General features: G+C 41.3%; 1 protein-coding gene across 1 annotated transcript; it reads left to right on the top strand.

Annotated features, from left to right (window-relative positions):
- The first annotated feature begins 5609 nt into the window (after window positions 1-5609).
- On the top strand, window positions 5610-8089 carry LOC111979611 (actin-related protein 2/3 complex subunit 5). The gene is made up of 4 exons (XM_024010206.2): window positions 5610-5877; window positions 6390-6462; window positions 6603-6779; window positions 6998-8089. The coding sequence occupies exons 1-4, from the start codon at window positions 5738-5740 to the stop codon at window positions 7058-7060; spliced, it is 453 nt and encodes a 150-aa protein (XP_023865974.1). The 5' UTR covers window positions 5610-5737; the 3' UTR covers window positions 7061-8089.
- Window positions 8090-9577: the final 1488 nt, after the last annotated feature.

Raw genomic sequence — 9577 nt, forward strand, 5'->3', positions numbered from 1 at the left:
GAAATATAGATGCATTTTTCTGTGAATGTGTATGTTTCTTTGAATATGCATTTGAACATTAAGGTTATGTATTTGTGTGATTGTATACAGTACATGCGATGTATGTAAGTGGAAGGAATCCACACATACAGCTCTTGGTAAAATAGATTTCAAGACAATGATTCAGCTCTATTCCACTTCTCTTCTGTAGTGAACCAGCTGTCTAGACATTGAATTATTACTTACAGTATTCTCCTTTGCTTCCACTAGCACAGACGTTAAAGACTCGCACACTCATCATGTAGAAATTGCATGCCGACTCATTTATTTTTTATGTTTTGAATGGTAAGGCACTTCGGGGGTTTGTGGTATATGGTCAATACACTTTTACTTGAGTAAAAGTAAAGATACCTTAATATAAAATTACTCAAGTGAAAGTAACCCAGTAAAATACAAATGAGTAAAAGTCTGAAAGTATCAGATTTTAAATGTACTTAAGTACAGTGGTGGAAAAAATACTCAAGTGTTATACTTGAGTAAAAGTACAAAGTAAAAGTAAATGCTATCCATCAAATTCCTTATATTTAGTAAACCAGACTGCACAATTTCCTTTTTATTACATTTTTTGATAGCCAGGGGCACAATCCCAACACTCAGACATAATTTACAAAAGAAGCATTTATGTTTAGTGAGTCCACCAGATCAGAGGCAGTAAGGATGACCAGGGATGTTCTCTTGATAAGTGTGTGAATTGTACCTTTTTCCTGTAATGCTAAGCATTCAAATTGTAACTAGTACTTTTGGGTGTCAGGGAAAATGTATGGAGTAAAAAGTACATAATTTTCTTTAGGAATGTAGTGAAGTAAAAGTAGTCAAACATATAAATAGTAAAGTACAGATAACCCAAAAAACGACTTAAGTAGTACTTTAAAGTATTTTTATTAAAGTATTTTTAGTTAAGTACTTTAGATCACTGTAATTAGTAACACATAAACCCTATTTGTACGGGAATAGTATTACTAGAGAACGTTTGTTATGTAATTATTACTACAGAACGTCCTTTATTCCATAGGACGTTTCGGACGAGATTCGTTTTTTCCAACTGCCCCCTGTAATTCAGATTTTTTTTCTATAAATTGACAGTTATTATAGAAGCCTGAATATTTTTATTATTGGCATGAAGATATTTCAATATGTCCAGGTGATAACTCGAGCTTGGTTCCCAAGTTTCTAAACCATACCAAACCCTTTTTGGTATAGTGTCGCCATAATATTTGAATTGAGGAAATCTGATCATAATCATTAGAATATTTTAGCGATCTGCAGTACGTCCTAAATGCCCCATGCCCCCCCAACCGTCMGATGTGAGCTAAACAGTGCACTTGCACCTGAGATCCGTTTTAAGGCTATATGGATGAGAAAGTTAACGTATCATTTCCAAACGTTTAGGTCAGTTGTATGCTGCTTAATTTATTAATCTATTAATCTATTAACAGCAAGTGTTGCAAAAAATAGCCGCAAAATTGTTACTGATGCATTTGTCAATGTTCAATTCATATGCACAAAACATAAACAAAAGCATTCACTCTGAAAGTTGATACATGTATTTATTGCTCAAACCGCGAGCAAAACCTGTCTAGGTGAATCACCAACTACCACCTTGTCTAGGTGAATCACCAACTACTGTATACCCTCAATATGTATTCCATTCATAAACTGGAATAAACTGGAGCGGGAGTGTGCAGTTGACTCATGTCATGTGTTAACCTAGCTGACTAATAAGTAGAGCGGAAGAGGCGAAGCGGAAGAATATATTCCGCCAAAAATCTGCCCGTGTAAAATAAACAGGCCAATTGGGGATTTTTTGGAATGAATGTCTATGAGAGTGTCGAATTACGTCAGATGTATTCGATGGAATAGAAGTTTCGTACGAATAGAAGTTTCGTAGGCTGTTAAAAATGTACTGATATCAGTGGATGCACGTGGCATTCAGGCAACTTTGAGAAAAACTACTTAGTTGTGTTTGTTGTTCACATACGTATCTGCCCTCTCATTGTCTAGAAAAGTCCCACCTGATCTCCCCTCCTCCCACATGCCGTCCATCTTTGAGGACATGTGTTTCCATGCACACGTTTGTTTTACTATCCTTGTGAGGACCAAACAATTGATTCCCATTCAAAATCCTATTTTCCCTAAACCTGACCATAACTCCTTAAATGTGATATTTCAGTTTTATATTTTTAATACATTTGCAAACATTTCTAAAAAAACGTTTTTTGCTTCATCATTATGGGGTATTGTGTATAGATTGATGAGATAGAAAAAAACTATTGAATTAATTTTAGAATAAGTCTAAAACGTATCAAAATGTGGRAAAAGTCAAGGGGTCTGAATACTGTATAGTATATATTAGACCCAGTTTGCTATGAGACTCAATTTCGAGTTTCATAGCAAAGGGTCTGAACACTTATGTAAATAAGGTACTTCTGTTTTTTTATATACACTGCTCAAAAAAATAAAGGGAACACTTAAACAACACAATGTAACTCCAAGTCAATCACACTTCTGTGAAATCAAACTGTCCACTTAGGAAGCAACACTGATTGACAATAAGTTTCACATGCTGTTGTGCAAATGGAATAGACAACAGGTGGAAATTATAGGCAATTAGCAAGACACCCCCAATAAAGGAGTGGTTATACTTGCAGGTTCGAGTGACCACTAGAACCACTTTCTCAGTTCCTATGCTTCCTGGACTGATGATTTGGTTCACTTTATGAATGCTGGGCGGCTTTGCTCTCTCTCGACTTAGTGGTTAGCATGAGACGGAATCTTAACTAACCCACAAAAGTGGCTACAGCTGACTAGTCAGCTCACCAGGATCGCCACATCCAAATTGCATGCGTCGTAGCAAGAAGCGTTTCCGCTGCGTCTGTCAGCGTAGTGTCCAGAGCAAGTGGAGGCGCTACCAGGAGACAGGCCAGTACATCAGGAGAACGTGGAGGAGGCCGTACGGAGGGCAACAACCCAGCAGCAGGACCGCTACCTCCGCCTTTGAGCATGAGGAGCACATGCAGAAGCGCCTGCAAATGACGTCCAGCAGGCCACAAATGTGCACGTGTCTGCTCAAACGGTCTAGAAACAGACTCCCATCGAGGTGTATGAGGGCCGACGTCCACAGGTGGGGGTTTGGCTTACAGCCCCAACACCGTGCAGGACGTTTGGCATTTGCCAGAGAACAACCAAGATTGGCAAAATCGCCACTGGCGCCCTGTGCTCTTCACAGATGAAAGCAGGTTCACACTGAGCACGTGACAGACCGTGACAGAGTCTGGAGATACCGTAGAGAAACGTTCTGCTGCCTGCAACATCCTCAGCATGACCGTTTTGGCGGTGGGTCAGTCATGGTGGGGGTGGGCATTCTTTGGGGCCGCACAGCCCTCCATGTGCTCGCCAGAGGTAGCCTGACTGCCATTAGTACCGAGATGAGATCCTCAGACCCCTTGTGAGACCATATGCTGGTGCGGTTGGCCTGGGTTCCTCCTAATGCAAGACAATGCTAGAACTCATGTGGCTGGAGTGTGTCAGCAGTTCCTGCAAGAGGAAGGCATTGATGTAAGGACTGGCGCCGCCGTTCCCCAGACCTGAATCCAATTGAGCACATCTGGGACATCATGTCTCGCTCCATCCACCAACGCCACGTTGCACCCACAGACTGTCCAGAGAGTTGCGCGATGCTTTAGTCCAGGTCTGGGAGGAGATGCCTCAGGAGACCACCCGCCCACTACTCAGGAGCAATGCCCAGGCGTTTAGTAGAGGTCCTACAGCGTGTGAGCCACACCACGACACTACTAGGCGACTCCATCTTGACTATGAGTTCTTACAGGACATCTACACTTCAACCCAGCTTGGATTACAGCCGAAACTAGTAGCTGTGGTTTTCCACTTTAATTTTGAGTGTGACTCCAAATCCAGACGTCCATGGGTTGATAAATTTGATTTCCATTGATAATTTTTGTGTGATTTTGTTGTCAGCACATTCAACTATGTAAAGAAAAAAGTATTTAATAAGAATATTTCATTCATTCAGATCTAGGATGTGTTATTTTAGTGTTCCCTTTATTTTTTGAGCAGTGTATATATATACACATTTGCTAAAAATTCTAAACCTTTTTTCACTTTGTCATTATGGGGTATTGTGTGTAGATTGAGGAAAAACACATATTTAATCAATTTTAGAATAAGGCTGTAATGTAACAAAATGTGGAAAAGGGGAAGGGGTTCTGAAGCTAAACAGTGCACTTGCACCTGAGATGCGTTTTAAGGCTATATGGATGAGAAAGTTAACGTATCATTTCCAAACGTTTAGGTCAGTTGTATGCTGCTTAATTGGCGATCTATTAACAGCAAGGGTTTCAATAAATAGGTGCAATATTTTTTACGGATGCAGTTGGCAATATTCAATCAATATGCACAAAATATAAACAAAAGCATTCTCTCTGAAAATTGATACATGTAGGCCATTCATGTAGTTTATGGGCAGCACTTGTTTAATTAATCGAATCAGTTATTATTTTCTTGCTCAAACCGCGAGCAAAACCTGTCTAGGTGAATCACCAACTACCACCTTGTCTAGGTGAATCACCAACTACTGTATACCCTCAATATGTATTCCATTCATAAACTGGAATAAACTGGAGCGGGAGTGTGCAGTTGACTCATGTCATGTGTTAACCTAGCTGACTAATAARTAGAGCGGAAGAGGCAAARTGGGAGGATTTATTCCACCCAAAATCTGTCCGTGTAAAATAAACAGGCCAAGTGGGGATTTTTTTTGTATGGAGGGCAATGAGAGTGTCGAATTACGTCAGATGTATTCGATGGAATAGAAGTTTCGTACGAATAGAAGTTTCGTAATGTTTAGGCTGTTAAAAATGTACTGATATCAGTGGATGCACGTGGCATTCAGGCAACTTTGAGAAAAACTACTTAGTTGTGCCTGTTGTTCACATACGTATCTGCCCTCTCATTGGCTAGAATAGTCCCACCTGATCTCCCCTCCTCCCACCTGCCGTCCATCTTTGAGGACATGTGTTTCCGTTCACACGTTTGTTTTATTATCCTTGTGAGGACCAAACAATTGATTTCCATTCAAAATCCTATTTTCCTTAAACCTAACCTTAACCCCTATCCCTAAACCTAACTCCTGACCCTTAACCCTAACACTAATTTTGACCCTAATTGTAAACCTAACACCTGAGCCTAAAATAGCTTTTTCCTTGTGGGTACTAGCGAAATGTCCCGACTTGTCAGAATTTTATTTGTTTTACTATCTTTGTGAGCACCTCTGGTCCCCTCAAGGATAGTAAAACCCAAACACACAGAGAGAGTCTGAGTCTCATTGACAACTGGAGAATCTCAATTGTATTTCCTTGATTCTCGCGTCTTCTCTCCTTGCTTCCTTCTCAAAATCAACGCTTTGCCACAGTTTACACTCTTAGGTTGTGGAGAGAGTTAGCTTTTTCTCAACCTATACCACCATCTACTGTTATGTATGAGTACTGGCCCATCTAGACATATCACCATAGACGGTATGTGCCTAGCACACATCAACCACTAGAGAGCGCCCTCTATACGGAAGTGAAGCTGTCAGCTCGAGACAGGAAATGAAAGCAGGAATGTTTAAATTGTAAAGCAGCACGAACAGCTTGCAGTATTCCTTCTAATTCTTCTTTAAACAACAAAATATATCTTCAAAATGTCGAAGAATAATGATTCGAACCAATTCAGGAAGGTGGACGTTGACGAGTACGACGAGAACAAATTTGTGGACGATGAGGATAATGGAGAGAGTCAGGTCGGTCCAGATGAAGCAGAAGTGGATTCGCTGATCAGACAATATCCTTTTACACTGATTTGATATACTAAGTGCACTGTTACATTTAATGGAGTGACGTGAAGCCGACACAGTTTTGCTATAATGTTGCAATTCAGACCATCTGACAAGTCATGATGCTACTATGTTGCAGATAAAGTCGATGCTTGTGCGCCTGTCACCAAGTCAGGGCGTGGTGATCTCATGTCATTGATCCAACGATCTTCCTTTTTCATATAACGAGAATACGTTCTGCAGTCAGATTTAGTGTTTTATTCAGTAAAGGTTTGGTGGTGGTAGTAGTAGTAGTAGGCTTAATATTTTGTTCATGACCTGAAGACAGTCATTTGTTTCAAAGCAGGTTCAGACAAGTTGAAGGACGGTAGGAAGTGAATTCCACCAGTCAATCATTCTGTTAGTCATTGAGATTCTAAAACATTTTTGAAGAGAGGTGAATCAAGAATTACTGTGGCGCTCTCTCATTAGTATAAAACTTCTGTATAGTTTGTCTGTCTTTTCCTTAACACTGATGCACAGGGAACCTGATGGAAGCTTTGCAGGCTGTACTGAAGAATCCCCCCATCAACACCAAAAACCAAAATGTTAAGGTCAGTCTTCATTACAACACAATAGAACCATGTCGAGCGTTAACAGTCCCATGTGAAACAAAACTAGCTTGTTCCTCAAAATACACTTTGAGCTTGAGGCATGTAAAAGCGTGTACTTCCTTCGCTGTGTGTGTGATTAGGATCGTGCTGAAGCCCTGATGCTTAAAGTACTGAGTGCCTTCAAGAGCAGTGACATTGAGAAGGCTGTACAGTCTCTGGATAAGAACGGTGTTGACCTGCTCATGAAGTACATCTACAAGGGCTTTGAGAAGCCTTCTGAAAACAGCAGCGCTACCCTGCTGCAGTGGCACGAAAAGGTAAGACTTATCCTTACTGGTGTATGGCTGGAAGCACTTACAAGTTAGTAGGTGTGTGTGAAACGCACACACTGATGAAGCACATGCATACATTTTTATTAAGAAGTGCTCACTGAAGTACTCTTTACTGTTAGATTGCTTTATTAACTGTTATTTCCATATTCCTGTTATATTGTTGTTATTTGTATTCACTGTGTTCATACTGTGTGGGGTTCTAGGCTCTCTCTGCTGGAGGAGTGGGTTCCATCGTGAGAGTGCTGACAGCCAGGAAAACTGTGTAGAGCTGCACTGGACCTGACTGACTGCCACAGAGACCACTCTCTTAGGGGATGTGCTGGCACTATAACCCCCTGGGCCTGTACTCATAAAGCATCTCAGAGTAGAAGTGCTGATCTAGGATCAGTTTAGCTTTTAATATAATGATGAATAAGATTACATGGACAGGGTTGACCTGATCCTAGATCAGCACACCTACTCTGAGATGCTATATAATTACGGGCCCAGAACTGGTTTCCTTTTTACGCTTGAAGGAAGTTCGCAGACACCAGACGACCTGTCTCAAATGGCCACTTCTCAGTCCTAAAATGATATTTGATCAGAATCCAACGTTTGTCAAACATTTTGTGCTTTTGTTGTGAAAGAAGATGAGATACTTATATCGTAAGATTTAAATCATCTTCATGTCACAAGGATGACATGTAATAATATGCCATTTTCAGAGATAGATTTTGTGCTATCATGGTGGATAGATGGCACCATACGGTAAGATTTCATTCCCTCTAATGCAGAGCAGTTTGTGTGTGATTATGCTTGAACTAGTTAACCTGGTCCCAGATCAGTGGAGGCTGCTGAGGGGAGGACGACTCATAATAATGGCTGAAACGGATCAAATAGAATGGCATCAAACTATGTGTTTGACGTATTTGATACCATTCCACTGACTCTGCCACTACCACGAGTCTGTCCTCCCCAATTAAGGTGCCAGGTGTATCCCAGATCTATTTGTCCTCTTTAGCCAACTCCAATGGGCATTAATATACAGCACTAACAGATCTGGGACCAAGCTAGGAACAAGTCCTTTGGAATGTAGTGATGTCATCACATGTTCCTGGACACGTCTCAGAGGGCATCCTCTTTTATAATGTATTTACAAGTATAGAAAAATATAATCTCTTGACAAATCCATTTGTAGATGTATTGAGGAAATAATGTGTTACTTTAAACCTTCTGATCAAATGCCTTATTGGGATATTATTTTTTGATATATTTTATATTAATTTTCTGGACATAATAAACAAACATCCACCTAATGAGTTTTTTTTTCTTCATTTTCTGACATTTTAAAATATCTTATATTTCAAAGATGACTGCAAAAACTACATTCCACTCAGAGTATGTGTTTTGTATTCTTTCTTGGAATTCTTTATTCAGATGCTGGTTATTTTTGCAATTCTTCCATGATCTTTGTTGTTGTCATATTTGTATCTTGCGAGCCACCACAGATGACTCAGGTGGTAGGTCTCCCACTCTCCTAAAGCTTGTCACCACCCCTCCCCTGGGTCACCTCTCCACCTGGGTCACCTCTCCACCTGGGTCACCCCTCCCTCTGGGTCACCCCTCCACCTGGGTCACCTCTCCCCCTGGGTCACCTCTCCCCCTGGATCACCCCTACCTCTGGGTCATCTCTCCACCTGGGTCACCTCTCCACCTGGGTCATCTCTCCCCCTGGGTCACCTCTCCCTCAGCCATCCAGTCATGGAGGAGGATCTGTTCCAGAAAAGGCCTCTTAGTGGGATCCTGCTACAGTCACCAGCTGATCAACTACTCACACTCTGTATCATGATGAAACAGCGATAGGATGGAGATTTGGCCTTTGGGTCTCTTCAATCTTTTTTTGTATTTGATCACCTTTAATCTAGTCTGAGTACCAGTCTTTTTAGATAATATTCCACTCCTTGCCACTCCTGTCATTTGTCCAAGCTCTTTGGAAAATGACAGGAGTGGAATTTTAGCTAAAAAGACTGGTACCCACCTTTAACCCCCTCATGTTTCCATAACCACATCCAAGAATAGCAACAGAAACGTCTCTCTCTCTGCGCACCCCCCTCACCCTTAGTCAGCCTCCTTGTTGAAGGGCAGGCGGCCACACACCAGGCCGTAGAGCAGTACCCGCAGTAACCAGATGGTGGTGACCCTGGTACACACCACTCAGCACCCACTCTGGAGGACAGTACTCTTCTGTACCTGAGAGAAGGGAGGAAAAATTACAGAGAGAATACTGTAAATTACTAATATCCTGTTTTCTGAGACATTTTCCAGATCTTTACAACTGGGTCATGTTCATTAGGGCACACTAACAAAAGTGCTTCTTATTGGACGAGTTCAGATAGCACCTACCTATTTCACTCAGTTTCAGAGTGKTTTTTTGCATTTCGTGCCTACTGAACATAACCCTGACCAGCGATTCCCTTGTTGTCTCCTACCTGAGTAGTCTCTATGGGACGATTCTCTCAGCAGGTCTCCACAGCTGAAGTCGATGAGCTTGACCCGCATGTTGTCTGTCTGCACCAGCAGGTTTTCAACCTTGAAGTCACGGTGCAGGACCCCTCCCCCCAGTCACAGCAATACAGCCAGCACCACTACCTGTAATAACATAATCAGAATATAGAACAGCCAGCACTACCTGTAATAACATAATCAGAGTATAGAACAGCCAGCACTACCTGTAATAACATAATTATAATATAGAACAGCCAGCGCCACCTGTAATAACATAATCAGAGTATAGAACAGCCAGC

The sequence above is a fragment of the Salvelinus sp. IW2-2015 genome, linkage group LG19 (genome assembly GCF_002910315.2).
Source record: "Salvelinus sp. IW2-2015 linkage group LG19, ASM291031v2, whole genome shotgun sequence".
NCBI classification, from domain to species: domain Eukaryota; kingdom Metazoa; phylum Chordata; class Actinopteri; order Salmoniformes; family Salmonidae; genus Salvelinus; species Salvelinus sp. IW2-2015.

Coding starts and splice junctions, on each gene's coding strand:
- LOC111979611 (XM_024010206.2), top strand. CDS start 5,738: ATGTCGAAGAATAATGATTCGAACCAATTCAGGAAGGTGGACGTTGAC. Junction 5,878..6,389: donor GTGGATTCGCTGATCAGACA/ATATCCTTTTAC, acceptor ACACTGATGCAC/AGGGAACCTGATGGAAGCTT. Junction 6,780..6,997: donor TGCTGCAGTGGCACGAAAAG/GTAAGACTTATC, acceptor GTGGGGTTCTAG/GCTCTCTCTGCTGGAGGAGT.